The sequence below is a fragment of the Amorphotheca resinae genome, assembly GCF_003019875.1.
Source record: "Amorphotheca resinae ATCC 22711 unplaced genomic scaffold M430scaffold_3, whole genome shotgun sequence".
Classification (NCBI taxonomy): domain Eukaryota; kingdom Fungi; phylum Ascomycota; class Leotiomycetes; order Helotiales; family Amorphothecaceae; genus Amorphotheca; species Amorphotheca resinae.
In genome coordinates, this window is record NW_020194473.1 from 22,488 (window position 1) to 46,883 (window position 24,396).

At 48.7% G+C, this 24,396-nt stretch overlaps 10 protein-coding genes across 10 annotated transcripts; 4 read left to right on the top strand and 6 right to left on the bottom strand.

Annotated features, from left to right (window-relative positions):
• Positions 1-893: 893 nt before the first annotated feature.
• M430DRAFT_16658 (hypothetical protein) lies at positions 894-2,189 on the bottom strand (the record flags this gene model as incomplete). The annotated part of the gene is made up of 2 exons (XM_024863502.1): positions 894-1,591; positions 1,649-2,189. 2 exons carry the CDS (start codon positions 2,187-2,189, stop codon positions 894-896), a joined length of 1,239 nt encoding a protein of 412 aa, XP_024722754.1.
• Positions 2,190-2,612: 423 nt separating this feature from the next.
• Positions 2,613-3,011, top strand: M430DRAFT_77290 (hypothetical protein; the record flags this gene model as incomplete). Its single annotated transcript, XM_024869573.1, has 1 exon — positions 2,613-3,011. A coding segment is annotated over one exon (399 nt), but the record flags the coding sequence as incomplete, so codon positions are not given.
• A 1,370-nt stretch (positions 3,012-4,381) lies between these two features.
• Positions 4,382-6,335, bottom strand: M430DRAFT_97229 (hypothetical protein; the record flags this gene model as incomplete). The annotated part of the gene is made up of 2 exons (XM_024870017.1): positions 4,382-5,977; positions 6,051-6,335. The coding sequence occupies 2 exons, from the start codon at positions 6,333-6,335 to the stop codon at positions 4,382-4,384; spliced, it is 1,881 nt and encodes a 626-aa protein (XP_024722756.1).
• Positions 6,336-6,952: 617 nt separating this feature from the next.
• On the bottom strand, positions 6,953-9,077 carry M430DRAFT_16661 (hypothetical protein; the record flags this gene model as incomplete). The annotated part of the gene is made up of 7 exons (XM_024863504.1): positions 6,953-7,252; positions 7,301-7,375; positions 7,447-7,782; positions 7,857-8,321; positions 8,400-8,532; positions 8,590-8,633; positions 8,700-9,077. The coding sequence occupies 7 exons, from the start codon at positions 9,075-9,077 to the stop codon at positions 6,953-6,955; spliced, it is 1,731 nt and encodes a 576-aa protein (XP_024722757.1).
• A 367-nt stretch (positions 9,078-9,444) lies between these two features.
• M430DRAFT_33473 (hypothetical protein) lies at positions 9,445-10,135 on the bottom strand. The gene is made up of 3 exons (XM_024866375.1): positions 9,736-10,135; positions 9,649-9,684; positions 9,445-9,589 (listed from the first exon to the last, which is right to left on the bottom strand). The coding sequence occupies exons 1-3, from the start codon at positions 9,886-9,888 to the stop codon at positions 9,485-9,487; spliced, it is 294 nt and encodes a 97-aa protein (XP_024722758.1). The 5' UTR covers positions 9,889-10,135; the 3' UTR covers positions 9,445-9,484.
• A 1,637-nt stretch (positions 10,136-11,772) lies between these two features.
• M430DRAFT_33476 (hypothetical protein) lies at positions 11,773-13,544 on the bottom strand. The gene is made up of 8 exons (XM_024866376.1): positions 13,392-13,544; positions 13,301-13,332; positions 13,137-13,228; positions 12,940-13,083; positions 12,803-12,884; positions 12,610-12,750; positions 12,143-12,562; positions 11,773-12,086 (listed from the first exon to the last, which is right to left on the bottom strand). The coding sequence occupies exons 1-8, from the start codon at positions 13,419-13,421 to the stop codon at positions 12,050-12,052; spliced, it is 978 nt and encodes a 325-aa protein (XP_024722759.1). The 5' UTR covers positions 13,422-13,544; the 3' UTR covers positions 11,773-12,049.
• Positions 13,545-14,042: 498 nt separating this feature from the next.
• Positions 14,043-15,576, top strand: M430DRAFT_97724 (hypothetical protein; the record flags this gene model as incomplete). Its single annotated transcript, XM_024870064.1, has 5 exons — positions 14,043-14,216; positions 14,293-14,416; positions 14,511-14,634; positions 14,723-15,189; positions 15,263-15,576. 5 exons carry the CDS (start codon positions 14,043-14,045, stop codon positions 15,574-15,576), a joined length of 1,203 nt encoding a protein of 400 aa, XP_024722760.1.
• Positions 15,577-17,212: 1,636 nt separating this feature from the next.
• Positions 17,213-18,379, top strand: M430DRAFT_97376 (hypothetical protein; the record flags this gene model as incomplete). The annotated part of the gene is made up of 1 exon (XM_024870029.1): positions 17,213-18,379. The coding sequence occupies one exon, from the start codon at positions 17,213-17,215 to the stop codon at positions 18,377-18,379; it is 1,167 nt and encodes a 388-aa protein (XP_024722761.1).
• A 604-nt stretch (positions 18,380-18,983) lies between these two features.
• Positions 18,984-21,600, bottom strand: M430DRAFT_39977 (hypothetical protein). The gene is made up of 4 exons (XM_024867358.1): positions 20,388-21,600; positions 20,001-20,336; positions 19,606-19,944; positions 18,984-19,550 (listed from the first exon to the last, which is right to left on the bottom strand). The coding sequence occupies exons 1-4, from the start codon at positions 21,138-21,140 to the stop codon at positions 19,062-19,064; spliced, it is 1,917 nt and encodes a 638-aa protein (XP_024722762.1). The 5' UTR covers positions 21,141-21,600; the 3' UTR covers positions 18,984-19,061.
• Positions 21,601-22,086: 486 nt separating this feature from the next.
• On the top strand, positions 22,087-24,107 carry M430DRAFT_97831 (hypothetical protein; the record flags this gene model as incomplete). Its single annotated transcript, XM_024870069.1, has 4 exons — positions 22,087-22,244; positions 22,302-22,369; positions 22,449-22,845; positions 22,904-24,107. 4 exons carry the CDS (start codon positions 22,087-22,089, stop codon positions 24,105-24,107), a joined length of 1,827 nt encoding a protein of 608 aa, XP_024722763.1.
• Between the last annotated feature and the right edge of the window lie 289 nt (positions 24,108-24,396).

Below are 24,396 nucleotides of genomic sequence, written 5' to 3' on the forward strand. Positions count from 1 at the left end.
ACGATAATCAAGTCATTATCCTCTGTTCGATCCCCCTGAAAGGATTTCGGACTTGTCTGCCGGGATCTTAGCGCCAGAAGAGGGCATGAGCTGTCGAGGATGATATTTGAGCTGAACAGAGGTCTATTCAGCTACTCTAGGATCGTATATATAGCTATAGCTACTCTCATTTTCACCTCAATCAGGTCATTACCCTCTGTTCGATCCCCTCCTGTGTGACACTTCTGTCTCTTGTAAGTTGTAACTACCTGAATCTCCACACTCAATTCAACTGTGACATCCTGTCTTAATAAGCAACACTCTAACACTCATTTTTATGAAAAGGGGATTTTCATTACCAGTGATAAGACCCACCTCGAGCTGTTAGGTCTACAAGGGATCGAACGGTCACGAGTTATACCGAATTGTTCTATCATCTAGGAAAGAGTGGCCCAGGACGTTCTACGGATACGTCTGAATGTAAGCAACGATGATGCTGCGCACTAAGGATTGAAGATCCGGAGTCGACAGGGACACTCGTGTCTTTTGCGGCCGTCTTACCCACTGCTGTAGGGGAATATGGCAGCTAATCGCCTCTCTAGAGGAGTGTCATGGGCGAGATAGTGCGAGTGCGAGTGGGGTTGGAATTGAGGTATCGATTGGAGGCTGTATATAGAGTTAATTGCCTGGACGGACGGCTTCATGTCACGATAAATGACATGTGACTATTTTCATTATGAGGTAGAAAGGATGCTGGAGTGTCGTCTTTGATTCTCGAACCATCTTCCGTCAGATAGAATAAAGGATCGCTGCCGGTTTTGAAATATGACTTCCAAATACTCGAACCCAACAGTGACTAGGAATGAAGGCGAATACTTCTAAAGAAGTAAGTACACTTCTAATGCTAATCTCTATCACCATGCTTCCGTGCTCCTACTCCCGCTTCCCCCACCGCCTTTCCCGCGTCCTCCACCCCCCTTCCTGTTGAATGCTTTATTAAATATCTGGCTACCTTTCTTAACAATCTGCTTGGTCTTGCTAGTCTGGCTATCAAGATTAAGACTGCTCATCTGATCGTGCAAAGCGGTGCCTTTCTCCTTTACTTTGTCCCACTGGACTCCAAGAACTGCTTCGTATAAGGGTGAGAGATCATGGGCTGCGCAGATCTCGCCTCCACTCCTCTTAATTGCTAGCTGTCGAAGGTCGGTTGCCAAAGTGCCATTTCTAGTAGGGATCCGGAGAAGCCGCTCTCGAGTCTCATCGTTGAAATACGGTACACCAAGATAGAATTCATGGCCGGTGCCATCCAGTCGTTGCCGAGACTTTTTGTTGCCACCGAATGTACGTAGATCGTGGATGAAATTCTGGCATGCTGCAGAGAAATTGGGAATGTCGCGCGATAAAGCAGCCAAGATAGATTCGCGAGAGCCACGAACCCTATTATAATCGTTCCATAGAGGTAGAAAATTATCCTTCCATTGACCGCGAACGAGAGAATGCTGCCAAACCTCTGCTGTAAGTGCCAGTCTCTTTATCTCTCCATCTGGTCGAAGACTTTGGACAACGATATCGGTCAGAGGTTTCCCGTCCTCTAATTGTGAGTTGATCCAGCCTAATGCAACATATCAGTCAGGTGGGAAAGGGAAGATGTCAATGGATTGTAGCTCACAGAGCAAATATTCCTTAGTAAAAGTCTCGAACATCCCTCCTCCAAGATATAAGGTGACTTTTTCACTCTCGGCAACGTCTGCGATCGGCTCCATCGTGCTGACATCCATGCTGCCAGAGGCATGTCGAACCTTGGGCTGAATAAAAATCTCGGGTACAACCTTTCCCCGAGAAATCTTCCGACGCTCAGCCAAAGAGTTCTGGTGACTAGGTGCCCGTGAAGTGTTTGGAGATAAGTCATCGGCAGCGCGGATCAAGATCGTGACGACCGGGTCTTTTCGACAGTAGATATTGAAGGTGGCCAGAATACTCTCATCGGATAGGAGGCGTACTGCGGCAGCCATGCTAACGGAGTGGATGTAGAATGCATATTTGTTGACATTGCTATCCGCGCTATTAGTGATCTTCAGACAGTCCGCGAGAGATAGACCCTTCTGCTGGATGTCCTTAAGCGTAAACTGCTTTTGGACATAGCTAGGAAGAGCCATATTCTCCTTTAGAAAAAACCAGAGCTGATCATCTGGTCTGGTTTCACTGGCCATTGCGAGATTATTACGGGAAGCAGTAGAGTTGTCTGGATCCAAATGAATAATAACAAGATCTATAGAATTATCGCGACAGGGAGCACAAACATGGGCAGAAAGGGGCCTTCACCGCCTTCGGTAAACCCATTATAGCTGACCGCCTTCCAGGACTGGGTTAGCTATCTCAGCCACAAACCGCTAATTTAAGGTAATGTGGCGTTTAACGGAGCTTATCTTAAGCGAGGTGGGGTGGTGGGGCGGCGGGTGGTGGATACCTTAGAAGGTAAAACTCTCTCTCTTACGTTGTCTCCCCCACACACTTTGAACATCCTCCATAACTCTTCTTCAAGCACCAATATCTATCAATACGAGTCAAGAATGGCTAAGGTGACGAACACAAAGCTTCCTGACAACGCGACGAGAGCTCGACAAGCTGAAGCAACTCTATCTGAACTGAAGGGAAACAGAAACGTCTGGTACAAGATACACGTTTTAATTTACGATCTCTACAACATCAAGAATGATCGATCTTCCGAGTCACGTATAGAACGCACTGTCGACGAACTCTACATTAGTGAGCCCTATTTCACAACCCAGGAAGCCGCCCTCATTAAAGGCACACTCCTGGAGTACACGTCAACTGAGGAAGTCGATTCTGCTACTAAAACCCTCAAGACTGTGGATGAAGCAATCAAGGAGCGATTAAGCAAATTCTACGACAAGCGCAGAGCCAGCGGAGACTTTCGACCGTGCGGTCCTCATGACATGGTACCGGTCTACTTAAGTGTATTTGATATTCAACGTGGTGAGCTAGAGGATCAACGCTTTCTCAGCCGGCTGAGAAGATCAGGATTAGAGGACTCTCGGGAACAAGATAAAGGAGCCGGGAACACTGACAGGAAAAGAAAAGGCAAGAAGGGTCGTTGAAACTTTCTATAGGAATGCCCACCTTGCAGTTGTCGCCTCGCAAACCAGCCTCCACAGCCTCCTGGCCGTTTCGTCAACCCATCAATTTGCTGCTGCGAGACTATGCAGAATTACTTCGATCGCACAAACAGTATCACTGCCATGACATCTACATAAGGAACAAAGTTGGGAGTCAATATCGTAGGAAGTCAATCCAGTTTCTAGCTGTGGAACGAAAACGATTGCTCCGACTTGACACATCTAGAGAATTCCACCTCGTCTCAAGCACAACCGCGGATCACTTTTTAGACTAGCAACGTGCCGAGATTGCCCTGTTGAAGCATACCCTTGACGCTGCGCACAAAGTAGGAATCCAAGGGGTCTACCATACTTAGGGTCTAAATCATGCTGATCTCAATAGCATGTCACTTGCAATGCTGCGTATCTTTACGTTCGACGGCAGTCGGTTCTAGGCCCCAGGCGCAGAGAAAGAACTGAAGGAGGGATCGACGGATGGGGGCCTGCGGGCCACTCTCGGCGAATGAACGCTTAAATATGGTAGCCCTGGTATGGATCGTATGATGGCCACGGTCAATCATGATTGATAAGACATTACACGGTGCAACTATCTGGCTTCCAGTATTGAATTGTATCTTGTTTGGTTGAAAGGATGCAGCTTGTTACTAAAAAAACCCACTTTCCTCAGCTAAATGGACAGATTATTGAGGTCCAACCACTAAATGGCCGTGGAAATTGAGCAAATTCTTGGAGTTTCCATATTATGTAATACTTCCTTCCCACTTGGATACAGGTACTCAATATAGAACGCGGCCTTGAGAAGTGAGCGGAATCGTACAAGATGCATTGTGATAGCTTAGCTAGAACTATAATATTGCAAGACATCTCCAGGCAAACTAGGTGCGTACTAGTAATCTAACAGTGGCAAGAAACAAAAGAAATGGGACATTGGGCCTGTTCCACAGGATACAGGTTCTGCTGAAATCAGACACAGACAACCGACGACCAAACAAGAACGACAAGAGTACCAATCTAGAATGCGCTCATGCAGCCATCATGCACTATACACCTCGATCTATTTCTGGAAAGACCCCCTCGAGCCCAGGTATCAACTTTAGGACGTAAAACGGAAAGCATAAACCACTCCAAAACATCAAATCTCGCGCTTCAAATATCAGGGCGATAGAGTTGTCATTTTTGCCATTCCTCCGAACCTCGCATTTTCAATGATCTGGCAAAACATCAGATATCAATCATCAAGCTCAGCGAAAGCAAGAGGAAAAGGCTCAGTTCACAGCCGGCGTGATTCCAAGCAGCTTCATTCCATTTTCGAGCACTCTTCGTGTGGCCTCGTACAGCATTGCTTGGGCTGGAGTGACACTAGTTTCGTCCTGGCTTTTGAGGCAAAAGGATAGGTGCCAAGTGACGTTGGCAAGATAGGCCATAACTGTAGCCGACTCCAAAGCTTTGTACGCGGAATGAGTAATGTCGGGGTATTGGATCAAGAGACGAAGAAGGTTAGTTTGATCCTCTCCCTCAAGGGATGCAAATTCCTCGTCAGAAAGGTCGGTATGGGCGGGTTCGGACTTGAGGATGGAACACAGTCTTGCATAACAGTATTGTAGATGAGGACCAGTACCGGGCTCAAAGGAGGTCATCTGACAGATGTCAAAGGCGTGATCATTTGCCCGCCGGGTAGATAATTCCTGGGTTAGAAGAGCAGTGATACTAATCGTGGCGACTGCCTCTTCTGTATCACCGAGGAGACCGGCTTTTTCTGGGTTTGCCTTCATCGATTCCTGCATTGCGCTTTGGTATTGATCGAGAATCTCGCCTAGCATATGCCCGTGGCTCAACTTCTTCGACATTTGGGAGACCTCGCTGAAGTGGACATGCTGCAATTTGCTGGCCAGATGGGACATGTCCAAGAGTTCCAAGATCTTGAAGAGTCTCGAAAAGTGGGTAGTATGCTGATCTGCGGCAACGACATATATCATTTTGTCAAACGAGTACTTCCTGTCACGGTCCACAACAGCGGCGAGATCTCGGAGCAGGTAAGTGCTGCTTCCCGTGCGGTCTCGAATAATCCCCACGCCAGCTTTCACTGTGTGTTTCTTGAAATCAATGATCCAGGATCCTCCGCTTTCCTCACATAGTCCTTTGTTCTTCAGCATTTCCTCAATTTCGGCCATAGTCTTCGGATTGACTTGCGATTCTCCAGAGTACTCGTCAAAATTGACGTTCAAACGAGCATAGAGATTGGTATAGTTCTCAATATTGACGTCACGGACGCGCTTCCATAGTGCAACAGCCTCCTCGTCGCCATCTTCCATCCTCTTGAAAAATGCGTTCCGTTCTGCGAACAGTCCTTGGGCCTCAATCTCCGCAGAATCTCTTCCTTCATCCCGGGCCTTTTTGCTGGCCACTTGCTCGGGTATAAACAGGTCGTTTATGTTTTTATAGACATCCAGGAGATGTCCAGCGGGGTCAGTCTGGAACTGGTCTTCAGAGCCAAATTTCTCCCACCCCACGCCCAACAACCCGATCGGCTTGCCCCAGTCGCCCAGATAGTTGATCTTGATAACATCCCAACCCATTGATTCATATAGGTTCCCAATGTAGGCACCGAGGATGGTACTCCGGAGATGCTTACCCTGAAACTCGCTGGCGATGTTAGGGGACGAAAACTCGACCACCACCTTCTTGCAACCCAAGTCGGGTGAAGAGGGATCGTGAAGCCCAAGAGAGACACCTCGGCCATACGAGTCCTTGCGATCATTGATGTAAGGAAATAAGAGACGCGGAAGCGTCTCCGGCTTAAACATGATACGGAGGTGGACGCCCTCTGAAAAGGGGAGGAGGAAAAGCGGGCACGCTGGGAACTAATATAGTTTGTCAGACCTGTTTGACTGTTCGTGACTATGAGAGTTCATAATATGAGAGGAAGTGTCAAACCTTTCGCGTGAGATCAAGCGCGAGGTCGTTGGGGTTGGCGCCGTGGCTTAGCTTTGGCAATACGACCGCCAAATCTCCATTAAAAATGTCACCGGGCCATTGAATAGAGTTGTAGGCGTTCACTGGATCGCACTCGACTAGGCTGCAGAGAATATCTGCGAGGTAGGAGCGGACGATGTCCAGAGGTTTATTCAGTACGTCAGCTGCCGGAAAATGAGGGATGGGAATCTTCAACCCCAATCCACCAAGAAGTTCCTCAAGGCCAGCAATAGTTAGGGTCGCCATGCTTTCAATGTGACTACTTGCTGTTGGTGGTGTTGTGGTGTTCAAGTTTTGAAAGTTCACCTAGTTATTGGGGGTCATGCGAATGAGGCTGCGGCTGTCTGGGGTTTGAATGATGAGGACGGTTGGTGAAATGACAGAAACTTCATCTAGTATTGTGCCGTCAGTGGTGGAGAGATGCCACGCACTTAACAAGTATCGGAGATCCCTTCATCCCGGAGATCCTTTCATTGAGTGAGCGACGATTTCCCAAATGACTGTCTGCTGACGATTTTCAATGGAGTTCAGATGTCAGGCCCCATGTAGTTTGGGCATCCAGCCTCGTGGTTGACGCGGATTGGTATGTTCTTGTGCAGGCGAATAAGCAGCTTCCAATGAGTGTGGAAGCTGTTCCACCTTCTGATGCGTCGTTCGGATTTAACAGACTTGGTTGGACAGGTCGACATTCTTATTGCGTCTGATGAGTTTCCAGGACCGACCGAGAAATTCCAAGAAATGGGTTACGGTTTTCGCTCTCTGCGCCACCGGGGACTTATTCAGCCAACCAACCATATCTCGCATGACTGAGCATGCCTGTCGAGTGACAGCGAGATATTGACAAGTGCGGCTCAAAATGCCCTCTACACCCCCAGAGTGTCCATTTCTATGTCATCCGTGCTTCTGTCGGGATAAATGCGACCCCTTCTTAGCGCAAGCCTGCTGTGGGCCATTTCGTCCAACTGTAATTTCTTCATCCAGGCGGTGATTTTCTTCCACCACCAAGGTTGGCGTAGCAGGGCACGTATAACGACAAACAATAGCCTTACTACGACCATAATTGTGAAAGTGGTGACAATGAAGGATTTCGAATCCAGCTTGAAAGGTATGACCGCCTGTGGCATGGAGAAATACGCGATAGTGAGCGCAACAGGAGAGAGGATCTGAAGGAAGTTAGCCATCGAAAGAGCCAGCATTCGCAATGAACGAACCGAAACTGTTAGTTCCGTGGTGACTCCATTTTGCTGTGCCACTTCATTGGATTCGAGAGTCAATCGAAGTTGGAGCTGTATCTGTTAGCAGGCTATTTTCCTGGAGAAAGAGTGATTGTGAACAAAAGAAAACAATTTCTACTCACGTCTTGGGCAGAATTGCGGCAAGACTTGTCCAGGAGAAGCAATTTCTGTTGAAGACCTTCTAGTGTCTCAAATGTCTCATTGATGGCACGAAGCGACAGGCGAGTACGACGACGATGTGAGGCGTCAGGGGAGGAGTCTATGTCGGAAAAGTAGCCAATATCCCCATTAGGCGACTTGAATCTCTCCCAACACTTAATATCTCCGGAAAGAACACCCAACACCCGGCTCAGGAGCTCTATAATCTGCTGAGTCCAGTCGAAAGTCTTTTTAATATCTTCGGCTCGGTCTCCTGCGGTTCTGGGGTGCTGCGATAAAGTAGAAGAGTCCCAATTTCTCTGATCTGCTTGTTAGTGGTCCCAAACTTTGCTATCAACTCCAGTGTGTGTGGAGAGAGGAAAAGCCAACATACATTCTGTTTGACGCTGCGCTCTACCGTTCGAACCAGATATTCCAACTCCTTTCTCACTTGAGTCATTCGGATTTCAAGTATTGTTAGAAAGTATTCCCTCGGATCCCAGATCGGGAGGTTTGCGTGGAGTTCACTATTCGAGGCGATTGGATCCTCGTGAACATCTTCGTAGGAAAAGATGCCATCTCCCAAGTCCTCACCCTCGAAGCTAGTGTCAATAAAAGCATATCCAGCCCACCGCCAATTGTCTGAGCCACATATAACGACCGAGATCTGCGCTTCATGCATGCCGTACTCCCTCTGATCTTGTGACTTGGGAGGCTGTATTTTTAGAAACGACAGATCTGTCCATTGTCTTGGTGGATTGATGTTTCCTATTATCCGAGAAGGGTCCTTAGGTGATGATGCTCTCAATGCAAAGTAGGAGATATGGAACTCCATCTGGAAGATGGGATATCCCCTATACTAGAGTAGAATGTAAGCATATATTCAGCGACCAATATTAGTGTATCAACCCAACAGGCCAATACTATGAGTACCTACGGGAATCTTAACCCTAATTGATGTTTGACATGCTAAGTATTTCCAAATAGCATCTCTCAGCACTGAGACTTGATGAAATGACGCTGTCTCTGTAAGAGCAAGAATATAGTAGGGATCTAAATCTGCAATGTAACTGCAGAAAATATTCAGTGGGGGTTGGTCATCAAGCCAAAGAAGGAGTTACTCTTACATCAGGCGTCTGTCCGCGTCGGGTTTGTCTGAATTGTTAAATCGCTGATACGACGAGTTCGGTCAGCCTCGGAGTCTTTTCAAAGAGGAAAATCGTGGTTCCACCCATACCGGTTCTTTCAAGTGTTCATAGAGTGCGGCTGCAGTGAGCAGATTTTCGTACTCCCTTGCGCGACTGGTCATCAGGCGGGCAGAACTCCTGTCATCGAGCCATGCAGCTCGCCGTTGTCCTGCCGTGCCCGCACGTGATTTGAGATCAACTAGACGGGCAGCTTGACAGAATTCTTTTACTTCTTCGACCTTGCACGAGGGCACAGAATCTTCAGAGTCTTGGAAGAAGATGCCAAACTCGTCGCCGTCTGCATCGATGCCTCTTTTATAGTCAACATAGGACCTGTCCTCTATGAAATTTCGGTCTCTTGAGAACACCGGGTCCCATTCTTTAGCGTAGTAGTTGGAAGGATGGCCTCCTCCCCTTTCACCGCTCATGGCTGTTTTTTGTGGTACAGGGCGAAGAACACGGAACCCCATGCAATTCAGTTGCACTTGTGACCTATCTGTCAAGACGGCGCACAGTATGTCCTGTACCACGCAATCGATGGCTATGTTGCGAAGCTGAGGCAAGTCTCACGTTCGTAGTCGATAGTAGCAGAGGAGGTATGGTAAGGGCGGAGTATTTGAACCAGAAGATCTTGCTTATTAGGAGGACGTAGGGTCCCATTATCGAAGTTTAGAACCTTGGTGACGGAAACAATTGATTATAACGGCAGAGCAGAAGCTGAAACACCGTTTTCCGATTTCTCTTTGGCCTTGCGAGCCTCCCATTGCCTCATTGCCTCGTTTCATCTACAACCATCAACCACAGTAAACCACGTTGTCTATCCAATCCAACCAGCCTACCGCACTTGAACCTTCGTTGTTCGGCAGTACGCGCACCTCGCAGCCCCGCAGGCAGAACACGCCGTGACCATTATATTTATTCCTGAATGACCGCATCCACACTACTCGGGCGTCTTCGTTAGGCCTCAATCGAGCTTTTCTGTTCGAGCAATCCACTCACGCATTGCCAGATATACACATACTTCTTCTTGGGCGCCTGAACCAGGGTTAGAACGAACAATCCATTGTAGTAAGAGTAGGGCCTTACGAGTTGCCAGATGGGACTTGGTAGGATCTCTGGGCAGTTGGGCTGAGATGCATCATCATGAAAGTCCAGCTGACTGCCGGGGAGCTCAATGGCCAATAGACGTGCCGGGTCATTAGTTGACATTGATGGAGGAGGCTTGGGCAGCCTTTCCATCTTCTATCGTAGAGAGAAGCGGAATCAGGCTCGGGGAGTCAGCGTTGGATGATTGCTGTGATGCCATCGTTTTCCTCGAATCCGAGCGGTCGCAGAAGCAGCAGCACCGGTAAATGAACAGAAGAAAGGAGACATGCTCGTTACCAGCCGGGATTGAACGATGTACATTCCGCTGCCGTATCCCTGCGGTCGTCCGTCCGCCTGGATCTTGACATTCCAAATGCTTGTCAAAACGGAGGAACGTGCTCGATAAAAGAGTGAAGATCTCGAGAAGCTGGACATGTTAGGGCTTGGACCTCGGTTAATTTAATCATGTATATATATATCGCTTTGTCAACCCCAACGATCAAAGGATTCCCCGACACCACCAGACTCTACATCGTAGAGATATCTGATATCCCGAGAGAAGCTCCATGCTCAATTCAAGTCTCAACTCTCAAGGGCCAGGCTCAGGGTCGCAATAACGGTTACTAAGTTACTAGTCAATCCTTACTCATTGTACACCGTTACTTAACAGCGCATCTGATGTGCACCGTCGATCCCTGTTAGATAAGAGGCGCGCTCACCGTCATTTTCGTCTGTCTCTGCTGTGTTTGTCGGTATAGTGCTTTGCTCTTTGCTCTTTGGTCAAAGCTCCGAAGTCGGAATGTTGTCTGCAGTGTGTACTATGGCAGTGGAGTAAAATGTTCTGTGCGAGGTCATCGAGTCTGAGATATACTGCAGAGCAGGGGGATTTGTGGCGAGTGCCCTTCCGTCTCATGTCTTATCCAGGTACACTCATTGGGTAAGACGAGGTCGGCACATTTATTCTGTCTCAGCCGGCACTTGTGTTGTCGTTCTCATTAGCAAATTCCAAGCTGTCGAGAGTACTTTTTGGAACTCGACAAGACTCGAGGACTTTCAAATTTCAAAGTGCCACACGTCGCCCTGGGGATCCGCACATACCGCTGGGATAAAAGGAATATGGTCTTGGTTAACTTGTGCCAACGTATCTAATTGTGCAGCCCCAGCGTTTGCTTGTCGCCGTTCTGGGGAGCCCGCTCCTGCGGTTGTTGCATCTGGTTGAGCACCTGGCAATTGCACCACTGATTGTGCGGTTCCAAGTTCTACATCTACAACAGTTCTGACTTGATGCTCTGCTCCTGCGATTCTAACCTCCGGTTGTGTATCCGACAATAAAAATTCTGATTGTGTAGCTTCAGCATCCAGACTGCCAAGTTTCACTTCGTCTAGTCCGGTCGATATTGATCTCCGAACTTGAGATCAGCTGGTAATCATGGGATCATAGAATTGCACGGGGGTATCAAAACCAGCCTTTGTTAAGTAATCCGTTGTGAGGAAATCGACGAACCTCCCAATCCAGACCTGCTGGCGGATAACATCTTCTCTAGGAGAAGCTTGACCGTTCAAGCAGCGTTGATCAGGGCCGTGGAAAGATGTACTGTCGGTGGAGGCGCCTCCTCCCCTCCTCTTGAGTCCGTATATTTTGTTTATATGACAGCCTCAACCTTGCTACGCCCAGCCGTCCAATGTGTCTTCTATCCTACACAATCTAGATTTATAGGCTGGTCATTTTGATTCATTATGTGTTAGCTTTAAACTGCAGTAGCAAGGTTTAGCAGTCAGCCACATCAGACGGCCAAACCTCACTGCCTTGAAATTTCGAACTCTCTCGAAGGCTTCCTCCTACACTCACGTTCCTGATATCTGAAATTAACTTTTCAGCCTCGCGTTGGAAATCAACGCTCATGACCAGATTTAACCATCTGACTGACCAGCTTAAAGCTACGGGGCCATGCTCATCCTATGACTCTACACTGTCCCCTGAAGGTATCTTTGCTGGTAAGATTACAAGGTCGGTCATATGACGGGGCTCTATCAAGTAGTCGCTGTTAGTCTTTCAGCAGGTTCTATCTTACTAGCTAACTTCCAATATTTGGTAATTTTGATTTCTCTTTGCCCCCCTAATTTTTACGTTCACTAAAGCATCGAGATCTGTTTACGCAATCTACAGCCAACGTTTCCATCAGCGATAGAGAAAATTAACTCCCTAACTCCTTGTATAATAGCACAGAAACAAAGAAAGATACTCATTAGAGGTCATCAGTCCTGTCATTTACACCATTTAATTCCTTCAATTTGCGCCAGGGCTATTTATATCCTAGCGCTTTTCCGGCTTCCGTCCATATACCACAACACTAGAGTCAAATCTATTAGCACTGTACTAGTATGACTCTCGGATTAGAAATCTTACAAGAAGTAGTAGGTGTGATACTTCAACTGCCTAATATCGTTTCTCAAATCCGTAAGGAAAAGCTCCGTATCCGCCTGCGACCAGCCATACGCCTTTGAGAACGTCCTAAGAGAGAATGCCGAAGCTCCCTGAAGAAGACTTTGCATTTCGAATGCACCAATGAGTTTCATTCGTTGGTCTTTAGGCCACGGCGCCGTTGGGATCTTATATCGGACCTCAACTGTGTCCTCAAAACCTGCGTCTACAAGGTAGGTTTTGAAATTGTTTGGCTCCCGAAGTGAATAGCCGCAAATTGCAGACGCTTCACACATCTTCTCGCTGAATTTTACAACGCCGCTGTCTGGTGGGGCACTGTTGTCATCACAGTGGGGTTCGGGCAGGAGGCATTGGAGTTCGAGGTAGCCACCTGGCTTGGTATGCCTAGTAAGGTCAAAAGGGGTTCATCAGATAGGGATCAAGAAACGCACCTGTAGCATTGTTCGATGAGTCTTGGCCAGTCGTGAATGGAGAAAAGGAAGTCGCGGGCGTGAATAAAATCGTAACTATCCTCCTTAAGCGTCCATGTCTCTTCAACGTCATCGATCTCGAAGCGACAGTTAGGAGCAACCCTGGTGCCTTTTAAGTTCAGAGACCAGAACCTGGTGTAGGGTTCAGGCGTACCATTCCGGCTGGATTGGAGCTATGTCTATGCCTAATACTTCGGCTGAGGGATACTTGTCTGCCATATCCAGCGCCCATATTCCTAAACAATTAGAATTAGCAAGCGATCAACTTGAGCCTGGTGATGAGTAAGTTACCGCTGCCTGTCCCCAGGTCTAATATGCGCTGGGGATTAGGGTCTATTGGAGCCAGGAAGAGCTGCTCATCCAGCAGCATCGTATATAGCCGATGCTTCAGGTCGATCCTGTCCAGCTCTTCTTCGTCGATAGGTAAGCCGTACTCTGCGGGCAATCAGCCAACGGAACACGAATAGTCTTCTTGGGCCATCTGTCACCTGCATTCTTGTACGAGGCATATTTTCTTCCGTACTCGTTTATTCCTCGTGCAATGCTTGAAGTTATAGATGAAGTTGACTCGTCGGAGCTGCTGCTACTAGTTATACCCAGGACTCAGACGATTAAAAGAGGGCGGGGGGAAAGGGGGGTTTGATAAACATACGATGTCGGGCTGTCTGCGGAGTCGTCGCTGAACTATGCCAACTGTCTCAGCAGCGATTTTCCTGGGGGGGGGGGTTTCAGGGATGGATTACACCGAATGAATCTGCCTCGATCTCATCCATGCCGAGGGCGAGCAGATCTGGGGTTTACAGTGCGGAGTGTGCGTGGCGAGAGGGATGTGTAGCGAACAATGATAGATGGATGTGGTGGACGGTGGAGCGTCGGGATGGAGGGCGGGAAAATGGAGAGGGCGGAGGGAGGATAGGGGGGGAGGGGGAGGGGGAGGCGGAGGGGGAGGACCGGGAGCAGCGGTAAAGCTTGGCGATAGGGCGCCCCATAGAGGTCTTGGCGGGATGGTCGATCGGGCCGCTGAGTGGCTGGAGAAAGCCAGGCCGAGCACGTGGTGCGGCGGAGTGGGTTAATGTGCGGGCCGATGGTGCGGATAACGGGCCTGTCGGCAGTCGGCAATCGGCACGTAGCTCGTGCCTTAGGTAAGCTCCGTAGCTTCCGACGGCGCGGGCGGGACGGTGCGGCACAGCGCCTCCTTCTGGCCAATCAGCGGACGCAGAGCAGCCAGAGACCGTTTCCTGGCTTTACGAAGTACGATGGAGTATCCGCCGTTGTTACGACTCCACGACTCCACGACTCCACGATTTCACGATTTCACGACTCGACGACTCCACGACCCCCCCAATTGTCCATCTTGTCACAGTGCCACACTTGACCTCGAGACACCGCTACAGATGCCCGGAAACGCACAGCTGATCTCTGACATCGAGGCCCTACTCGCGGCCGCCAAGTCCTACGATGCCGACCAGTCGGATCGTCCTGCCCGCCTTGATCTATTAGGCCGTATAGAGGCCTTGCACTACCAATTGGAGGATCCAGCAGAAGCAATGTTTCGACAGATTACGAATGTAAGATGCGGCGGCAAGTCATCTTTCCTGTATGCATGCGGTCTTGTTCCTTGTCTCACCGGTTCTTCGTGTGCAGTACACCCAGACCGCGGCGGTACGAGCGCTGCTTCAGATGGGAGTGCTGGCGAAGATCCCACGCAATGGAAGCATCACCGCCAAGGAGCTGGCCTCTGGCAGCGGAATGAATGAGGAGGTCTTGAGTATGTCTCTCCGTGCGGGCCTCTGGGCAATGTGCCATTATCACACTTAAGGACTTGGGCAGAGTGGTCAGCTAAATACTGCGTCTTCCGCTAGTTCGATTGATGAGGGTCCTCACTGCTACCGGAATCATAGATCCAGTCGGCGAGGACGTCTATGCCCACACCCGCTTTTCCCTGGCCTATCTCGATGGGGCGGAAGTCGAGTTCTTTGAGCTCTGGTATGTCCGTACTGCCAGTCACCCGTGTCTCTTCTGCGAGGTATATGTCGGAGTCGAAACTTGTCTAACGTCCATCAACCATAAATAGCGTCGATGAGGTATCTCCCGTCGCACAGAGACTTCCAGAATACCTGGCTACCCACGACTCGTCTTCGATTCTGAACCCAAAGCAGTCGCCGTATTCATGGGCTAGTAACAGGGAGGGGAAGGTTTTCTACGAAGTCCTTCTCGAATATCCCGATCGCTTGGCCAGGTTTGACAAAGCGATGACCACACAGGAAGCTGCCCTTCCAGTACTGGGAATGTTTCCATTCTCCTCGCTGGCTAGTTCGATGGATAGGAGTGATCCCCAACGGCCATTTATTGTGGACGTCGCGGGTGGAAGAGGACAAAGCTTGCTGCAAATCAAGAAGGAGATCGAGGCGAATGGGACTGCCGACGTGGGGAGAATGATATTGCAGGATAGGAAACCAGTTTTAGATGCAATTCCAGAGGAGCAGTTACCGGGTGTCGAGAAGATGGTCATTAATTTCTTTGAACCCCAGCCCGTCAAGAGTAAGACTATCCCTGCCTAGCTCTACATGCTTGATCGGACCACCATAGGCGGGTGTACTAATCGCTGCACTAGACGCACACGTCTACTATCTCCGCCGCATTCTGCATAACTGGCAAGACAAGGAATGCCAGGTGATTCTAAAAAACATTGCCGATGCAATGGCACCCGACTCGCGTCTTCTAATTGGCGAGATGGTGGTACCCGAGAAGCCCGAAGGGGTCGACAAGACTGTGTACTGGATGGATCTTTGCATGCTTATAATTGGCGGCAAGGAGAGGTCGAAGAAGGAGTTCTCGGACTTGTTGGCTTCAGCTGGATTGGAGCTTGTCAAGATTTGGACATCGAAGTCTGGCAGCCAAACTGTGATCGAGACTCGTCTGAAGTAAGGGAGTGTTGGGTGGGCCCAGTATTCAGGGGTTCTGCATTGCTGCCCCCTACCACGCTCCACCACAGGCGCCACCAACGTTGGTACCGAGAATCACCGAGGATGCTTCACTTTTTGAATTCTTTGATAACGCGTTATATCCACAGCTAGATCGTCCCTCTTTCGATCGCGATTCGTTTCACTATTTTCCCCCGCACATATTGCCACTTGTACATACTGTTCGACGAGACAAGGAGCCTGGGGAATCTCTTATGTACTGTATCAGGCAGTAGATATATTCACTGTGTCTGGGCTGTTCTAAACCAGTTACACCACGAGTCTCTTAACTCGAATCAAAAATATAAATATATCTTTGATACAAGGTCACAGTCCGCGGTATATTTACCAGATTGCTAGCCACGTATATTGCTCTGCAAATGCGACATCAATCTCTCTAGGAACGGCGACTGTTTCCAGAAAAGTTCTTTTATAATGGGCTAAAATCAATCTGCTGCAGCGAGCAACGCTGCCGCAAAAGCCGAATTCATGAAACCAGTAGATACCAAAGGTGATCTATCTTATTCAAAGCCTTATACATGATAGTTAGGCAGAAGCATATTCCATAGATTAGCAACTTTGCAAATGTGTTTGAGTGAAGAAGAACAGTGCGCTTTCCACGCGGTGTTTAAGAATTTCGCCATCAAGAACAAGCCAGCTCACTGTTAAGCCAGCTCACTGTTGGACCACAACGCTCTCCTATACTCAAACCAGAACCTTGAACTAACTCCTATGCAGATTGGACTGAGAATTCTTTTACTGGATTGCTCAAGGATACGCGTATTGATCGGCCCTTCTATCATAGCTGCAAGTCTATTGCACGGTTCTTCGAATGGGATACTTCCCCTATCAGTTGCAACCTGCTTCTACACTCAGAGCATATATTGTGAGCATCGCAATGATTATACTCGTACTTCGCTTACATCCAAGTAGCTCTGATTAGAATGAGGCACAGCTTTCAACAACTTCAATAACTTTCCAGGATATAAGCTGTTGCAATGTTGCACCTAAGGATAGTCTTACCGGTTGTACAATCCAAAGAGTAAAGAGTTTCGTTGCTAGATTGCAGAGAGAGATTTAATGCCCTCTTTGTGCCTACAAACAAACTTAATCCATCCGTGTTAGATTTGTCTTTTTTAGGAGGTTTCAGTGATGCAATGAACATGTAGGACGTATACTTATTACTCTAACCAGCCATCTTGAGATGAGAAGAATCAGAAGATTGTTGCTTTCCATGGGGAAATAGGGGCACTCCGGTTTGATACATTAGAATCCAGAACAAAAGCATTTATAGCGGAAGAAACCTAAACACTACGTCATGCAGTACCAAGTTAGTATAGACGGCCTTTGACTCATCATTTAAGTTCAGGCTGATCTGATTCATCAGAAACCCTAAATATGGTTATTTCTAACAAGGTATCTTTGCACGTGTCTCTAGAGGTACCTCGCCTAGAACAACATTAAGCTTAAACAAACATTAAAACGTACTACTATGGTACTGGGTGTCCTGAACCACAATATATTGTCTTCAAATAAATTTCTGTCCACTAAGTTTCTCTTCTTTAAACACAACCACTCAACTAACGCAAAACAGCAACACCATGGCTCACCAACCTCACCGGAGAAATTCCCTTGGAGGGTTCTCTGAAAGTTTCAACGTGTCCTGCAGTCAACCAACCTCACCAGAGAAATTTAGGAGTCTCCTCAACATCATAAAGAATAGCGTCATTAATGCTGGCTTTCCAAACTGGAGAACCCTCCGTGGACTTTCAAAGGACGATGTCGAAGAATGTTTCTTTGAATTGAATGCAAGTGAAAACTACAGATCCTACGCTGCAGAGCAAGAAGATGTGAACATTTTATTTCGGAGAAGCTCATCAATCATCCAGGAGATCCGGGAAGTGCTTGGAACTGAGGATAGAGAAACGCTGGTGGATTTTTATATCGACTTCATGGCTGATAAAATGGTTCACATGATCTTTGGGTCTAATATGCAGGAAAAAGCTGGAATGGGACTCGAAGAAACCATCAAATTGTGTCGTCAGATATTCGAGGGGAAGGAAATTGATGCCGGAGACGTCGATCCAAAATCACCAGAATACGAAGCGCAACTCAAACTCCTAGTTCAGCATGGAGTTGAGAATCCTGATCTCAAGCATGTCGTCCAATCAAGAAGAGAAGTCATTCAGCATGCCCAAGCACTAATGCATATCACCGACGCAGCTCTCAACAGTGATGAGCCTCTCACAGAAAAGCTAATCTGCGACACTCACCGCATCCTATGTCAAGGGATACCTCTTGGGGGAGGCAGTGACAACGATGGGAACTATGCTGGGGTCTATCGAAATACCATGGCTATGGCAGGAAGTACACTTTTCACCGCACCAGAGAACGTTCCTGCCGCTATGCAGCGTTTGATTGCCGATTTTAACGGCGATATTCGAGATAGAGAAATTAACAAGAATCTGGACCCCTTCTATCTTGCAGCTGACATCTGTCAAGACTTCGTCACTATACACCCCTTCAAAGATGGAAACGGCCGCATGTGCCGACTTATTGCCAATGCCTTCTTGATCAAGTATGCAGGCATAGTTATCAGCATCGGAGAGCATGACGAGGAGAGAAAGCAGTATTTGGCAATTGCGGAGATGGCAGGAGATGGAGAGACTGAGGAGGAAGCTAGAGAGACATTGGCGGGATTTTTTCTTGAGAGGGCTGAAGGCACACTTCGGAAATTGAAGGAAATACTTACGTCTTCCAGACACTAGGAGAGTGGCATAAAGTGTAGCCGCATTGGGTTGCATTACAAATTGACAAAAGCCTTGTTTATACAACTTACTTTATTCCTAATCATCCTTAATCAAAGAGGGACTTAGATAGTGGGGGTTCGGTGGGGTTATTTCTCGAGGAACCTACATGTACATGTAGTCAACCACTCATTTTTGACTTCAAAGATATTTCAGGTTGAGCGATATTAAATGCGTGGAGTCTTCGAGTTCTCTAACTGATGTAAAAAGGTATGGACATAGAAAGCTACTGGGTTGACCAGGCGTTTACAAAAGCCAAAGCAGCCGGCATTCGTGAACTAGATCATAATCCAGGAGTGCTTACACCTGGGAGAGAAAACTTATATGGTGGTGCTGTCTACTTACTTCTTGATCGCCTCGTTGCATTTGGTCGCCATGTTTCCATCGTCTCTATGATGATACATCCTCTGGAACTCTCTCATCCGAGGAAGATTCTGGCATGGAAGTCGGATCTCCTCGATTTATTGGCAAATGTCAACGTCTCTTCCGGGATTTTATCTTATTGAGCAAAATCAATGCCAATGTTATATAATGTCACTCATTCGGGCTAGTAAGTCTACTCTTTTCCCACAGTGCCAGTATTTCAAAGTTAAATAAATCTATCTGTATGTCTCTATTCGAATACAGGGCAATCTAAGTTCCATCATTCCAACCCATTTTCCAACTGTCTCAGCTCCGCCGACTTGGCTGCAGCCTGCTGGCTTGCACTTTGGCTCAGCACGTACTGACTTCGAAAAAGATTTGAGTCCAGCACCAGTCTTTTTCTTCCACACTCCTCATCCCACTTTCGCAGTGCAAGTGATGATTTCTCTTGCATAATGTTGACCTGTTCAGTCAACATCCAAGGAGAATCGAATTTGTCCATAAAGATTTCTAGAAGCTGAATGTGCTGGTTAGAATTGAATTCCGGGTCCCTGAGTACACTTTCCAGCTCCTCATAAGTGCCTGCTCTATATGACTTGGATGCTTTAGGTGCGCCGAAAAAGTGAAGCATTTGTTGATAATCCCAGCTTTCGGAAATATCATTATATTGCTGCGCCGGACCGTGGATGACACGTTCGATCGTGTAGCCCTGATTGTTGATAAGAACAATGGTGGGCTTGAACCTGTTTCGAATAATAGTGCTTATTTCCTTCATCGGGGTTCAAGTGAGCATCTCATCTATAAATTTTTGAATGGTGAGTTACCTGAACCGTCATGTGTAAGCTCCCATCCCCGACAAAGAGGATTACTCGTCCATTATTTCCCTGCTCTCTCCGCGCAACAAGAGCTCCCAGTAAAGCACCAACGGTAAATCCAATACAGCTGTAGTAGAGCTGTGTAAAGAAAACAGCTTCGGTCGGCAGCTCGAGATCCAGCGTACCGTACTGTGCGGATCCAACTTCTGCAATAACACAATCACCCTTTCGGAGGAATGGAGAGAATTGCTTCCAGACGTGATGCTGCTCCAACGGGCCACGCAGAGCCAATTTTGAGTTTCCATTCACAATGCCATTCTTCTGAATTGACGATGGAATATTGTTCAGCTATATTGAATTTTAAGTCAACGGCCAAAATGCATAATATCTGTCGAGGCCCTTACCAAAAATTGGGAACCGCTCTTCGTGAATTCGGTCTTCCTAGCTCTGGCAGCTGCTAGTAACTTTTTCACGATTGGGACAAAGTTGACTCCATCCCATCTTCGTCCCCAAATAGATATATAATCGGGATGCAGAATTATTCGCCCCTTTTCATTGAAGTTCTGAGACCATCCACCAGTATTAGAGTCCGAAGGCAAGGGTCCTATGTGTAGGAGAAAGTCTGCATTTTCCACTCGATCCTTGACTTGCTTCGATGGTGTTAGTTTACCATTGTAAAGTCCGTTGTAATGGGGACCGGTTTCATCGAGAATTGATTTCGAAAGAGGCGTCACGAATCCCTAGGAGAGAATCAGTACCTGGCTCTCTCGCGCGTCACAGGCGTCACTCACAGGGAAAGCAGTGAAATCCAAAAGCTCTGTGATCACTTTTGCAAGCCCATATCTGTGAGCAAAAACGTCCACCAGGACACTGGGTTTCTCTGCCGTTTGCATCCTGTTGAGAATAAGCTCCACAATTTCTGCCTCGATATCCTCCTTTCCAGGATTGGTAATTTCAAGATCGAGAGGTGTATCAAGACGTTCGGAACTGATCAAAATATCGGGAGTATCCATTGGGACAAAGATGTACACAGGTTTCCGGGTTTTGACACAAACCTCGATCACCTTATCCACATCTTCTGCAAAGGATGCATCGTTCACCAGATTCGCCGCGGCTGATCTGACGGGCTTCGACATTTGCTGAAACGTGTCATGGTCCCATTGTTCCCCCAAGGTATGATGAATCATTGTGTGGTCTTTCTGAGCAAGCCGGGAAGTAGTTCCGACAATATGAATTATTGGTACGTGCTCGCTATAAGCCCCGGAAATACCATTTATAGCTGAGAGCTCGCCAACTCCATAGGTTGTCACAAGCACACCTGGAATTCCACGAACACGGGCGTAGCCATCGGCAGCATATGCACCGTTTAGCTCATTGCAAGTCCCAATCCAGTTGATATCCTCAACGGTGTATAGATGGTCTAGAAGGTTAAGATTGAAGTCACCAGGACAACCAAATATATGATGGACCCCAATGCTGCGGAGACGGCGAAAGATGTAGGCCCCCAGAGGAATCTGGGCTGGAGACGCCTGAGCAGCAGCCATAGTAAAGAATAAAAACAAGAATTGTGACGTGATGGGGAAGACAATCTTGAAACTGTTAGGGAAACAGAATAAGTAGAATAAATAGACAGTGGCCCACCCGAAATATTATCGACCACGGCTACTCTCCGGACCCGTAAACAAGGATCTGTATCATGATAGTGTCTTAGCCAGGAACTGTGGGTTAATGCTACGATAGAGGACTATGTCAATTATCCAACAAGAGCCCCACGGCCAAGACTCCGGGCGAACTGTCTCCCCTCGCAATTAGACTCGCACGGAGTCCCCGGCCCGAACGCTTTTGGTTAGACATCCAGCAACCCAATGGCCATGGCCTGGCCCTTATTCAGGCCTGGCTAGCGACTGAATAGGCCTTCGGCTTAGAGCGGCTTATGAATGAATTGATTAATCAATTGACCAATCGCTCGCTGGACGACAAAGATCTAGTGCGGGCGGGGCGGGGCCCCTGCTGTGTGCGCATCGCAGATCGCCGTCTCCGCCCCCGCCCCCGCTGCCCCGCCCCCGCTTCGACCTGCCCCTGTCCCTTATCCCCCGGAATCCTCCCCGCCGGCGCTCCCAGCTCCGGACCCGGGCTGCGAACCCCGGCTGCCCGGTGGTGATACCCCACCAAACAGATCACGAGCATCGCCGCTTGGTTAGATTCGACACTCGGTCTGCTTCATACAACCAAGGAAGTAGGTCTCTCTGACACCAGATCTTCTCACAGCCTGTAATCTTTTCTCACAGAGCCCTCCTCAAAGAAGAACGAGCGTGATTATCCTATATTCCAGAGGCAATGTCACGATCGCTTATACAGCGGCTCTGGGTTATCCTCTCATCCAGGTCAAGGGACAAGAATCAGCAGGAGAAGACGAAGGCGGACAGCCACTTAGCTGAGACTCCTGCCGCGAAGGATGATCCTGTCAACTCCGCCAAAGAAGCTGCAACCATGAATGGATTCAAAGTTACGGGAGACGAGGAGGTGGTGCTCCCAGAGGATACCGTACTGATCGCTGGAGCGGGACCGGTAGGATTATTGCTTGCAACAGTACTGTCCCACTACGGTGTCAAGTCGGTATTACTGGAGAGAAACATGACCACGACAAGGTACGTGGGCTTCTCAACCCTCATTCGTTCCTCAGATGCTGAAACCTTAGATCTCAGGTGGCCAAAGATGGACCTCACCAACGCGCGCAGCATGGAGCAGTTTCGGCGATTAGGCCTCGCAGATAGTTTGCGGGCTAAAGGCAAGACTACCCACCCACATTGCTGCAACGGGCAGACCTCGCTGACCAAGAAATTCCAACACAGGTGTTCCCAGTAACATTGCAGCACCGGTGTTAATATCATCGGGCCTCCACCAGCCGAAAGCCATCACGGCCTGGAACCACCCGAGCGTCGACGAGTACCGGGAGAAAATCAAACGCCATAATGATGGAACGATGCCACTCGAGCCATGGCAGCGGATATCACAGGCCACTTTTGAAGCTTGGATAAAGGAAAGGTGCGACGCTGACCCTCTGATCGACCCGTTGTTCGGATGGAAGGTGGAGTCAATTGAGGAGACGCAAGATCGAGTGCGGACGTATGCAACGGAAGTTGCGACGGGGAGAAAACGAGTCTATATCTCAAAATATGTTATTGGATGTGACGGGGCGTCGAGTAAGGTCCGGAGAAGCCTGGAGATCCCAATAGAAGGTGGGCCTACGTACGTAGCTCTCGTAACCCACAAATCTCCGGCAGAGAAAGCTAATGCTCCTTGTCAGCCCCGGATACGTGCTTCTGGTGCACTTCAAATCCACTGATCTGGCTCGCTTACACGCGCAAGGCCAGTTCTGGCATATCTTCTTCACCGCAGCAGAGAACGGGCTTGGCGGCGCTATCATTGCTCAAAACGAAGTAGACACATGGACAACCCATCTCGCGATGCCTCTGGATGCCGACCACACAACTATAGACTCTGCCGAAGCAGTCGCCAGGGTTCTCGGGGGGATGGGCAGCCCATACCCAGTCCACATAGACGAGATTCTCGTCCGGTCTACCTTCCGCCCCTACCTCGCCATAGCGCGTAAATACGGCAGTGCTTCTGGCCGCATCTTCCTTGCCGGCGATGCCTGCCACCAGAACATCCCCACTGGTGGATATGGAATGAACATGGGTCTCGGCGACGCGTTCGACTTAGGCTGGAAGCTCGCCGCCACGATCAACGGCTTTGGGGGGCCTGGACTGCTCGACTCCTACGAGCAAGAGCGCCGTCCTGTGGCGGTCAAGCTCGTCGAGCGATCCGGTGTCCATATGAAGGTGCACACGGCCAATGCGGAACTTCTGCAGCCAAATCCGGCCGCGGTGGATCATGACACAGAGGAGGGCCGGGCTCTCCGCCAGCGCATTCATGACCACTACCAGGCGAACGATGGCGAGAATAGAGACATCGGCGCCGAGATGGGCTATCGCTATGAGTCTGTCATCATAAATCCCGAGCAGCAGGGCAAAGAGCCCGAGTGGACGCCCTCGCGGTACATACCAACCACCTGGCCTGGCGGGCGCGCCCCGCATGTTTTCCTCAATGATGGCTCGGCCATCTTCGATCACTACGGCAGTGGATACACACTCGTGGAATTCTCAGATGGCCGTGCAGATCTCGGTGCGAGCTTTATCGTCACGGAGGCTCAGGCGCTCAAAGTCCCGCTGAAGCATCTGAAGCTCGTGAATGAGGATCATGCGCGGAAGATCTGGGAGAGACCGCTGGTCCTGGTGCGGCCAGATGGCCATGTATCGTGGAGAGGTGAGAATATAGACCAGGCGACGGCGAGAAGGGTAGTTGAGGTTGCGACAGGGCATCGCAAGGCTGGCGGGGATGTCGTCCAAGGGAGCGGCGGCCTTCCAAATGGTGGATTCTCGGCGACGATTGGCACTACGGTGCAGGAGAAAGAGTTTGAGCTTGCCCGGATGGGAGACTTTCAGAGATAGAGATGAACATACATGGGCAAGCTGTATGGCGTAGATTGATTGATTGATTGATATACCGTTCTGGCGTAGAAGTTATCTCGGTCCCGGAAAAATACAAATGCCGCGATCTAGCCGTGCTTGGCTTGATCTGGGGTACCTGGGGACCTGGCTAGCGCTAGCGATCCCCCCCCCCCCTCTTCCCTTCTCCTCTTAAAGAAAAGTATATATTAAGAATTTAAAAGGTACTTCAGACTTTAGTTTATTTCTTCAATGAGTGCTATTAAGTACATATCAGGAATAGAGGAATAGT

Excerpts from the sequence above, each read along its gene's own strand:
- M430DRAFT_33473 (XM_024866375.1), bottom strand. The coding sequence starts at position 9,888 with ATGGAAAGGCTGCCCAAGCCTCCTCCATCAATGTCAACTAATGACCCG. Across the intron at positions 9,685-9,735 it reads CAAGTCCCATCTGGCAACTC|GCGCCCAAGAAGAAGTATGT; the intron begins GTAAGGCCCTAC and ends ACCCTGGTTCAG. Across the intron at positions 9,590-9,648 it reads ATGTGTATATCTGGCAATGC|TGTGGATGCGGTCATTCAGG; the intron begins GTGAGTGGATTG and ends ACGCCCGAGTAG.
- M430DRAFT_33476 (XM_024866376.1), bottom strand. The coding sequence starts at position 13,421 with ATGGATGAGATCGAGGCAGATTCATTCGGT. Across the intron at positions 13,333-13,391 it reads TCGAGGCAGATTCATTCGGT|TTCAGCGACGACTCCGCAGA; the intron begins GTAATCCATCCC and ends CAGTTGGCATAG. Across the intron at positions 13,229-13,300 it reads TCCGCAGACAGCCCGACATC|CAGCTCCGACGAGTCAACTT; the intron begins GTATGTTTATCA and ends AACTAGTAGCAG.
- M430DRAFT_39977 (XM_024867358.1), bottom strand. The coding sequence starts at position 21,140 with ATGGCTGCTGCTCAGGCGTCTCCAGCCCAGATTCCTCTGGGGGCCTAC. Across the intron at positions 20,337-20,387 it reads TGGATTTCACTGCTTTCCCT|GGATTCGTGACGCCTCTTTC; the intron begins GTGAGTGACGCC and ends ATTCTCTCCTAG. Across the intron at positions 19,551-19,605 it reads GCTTACACATGACGGTTCAG|GAAATAAGCACTATTATTCG; the intron begins GTAACTCACCAT and ends ACCCCGATGAAG.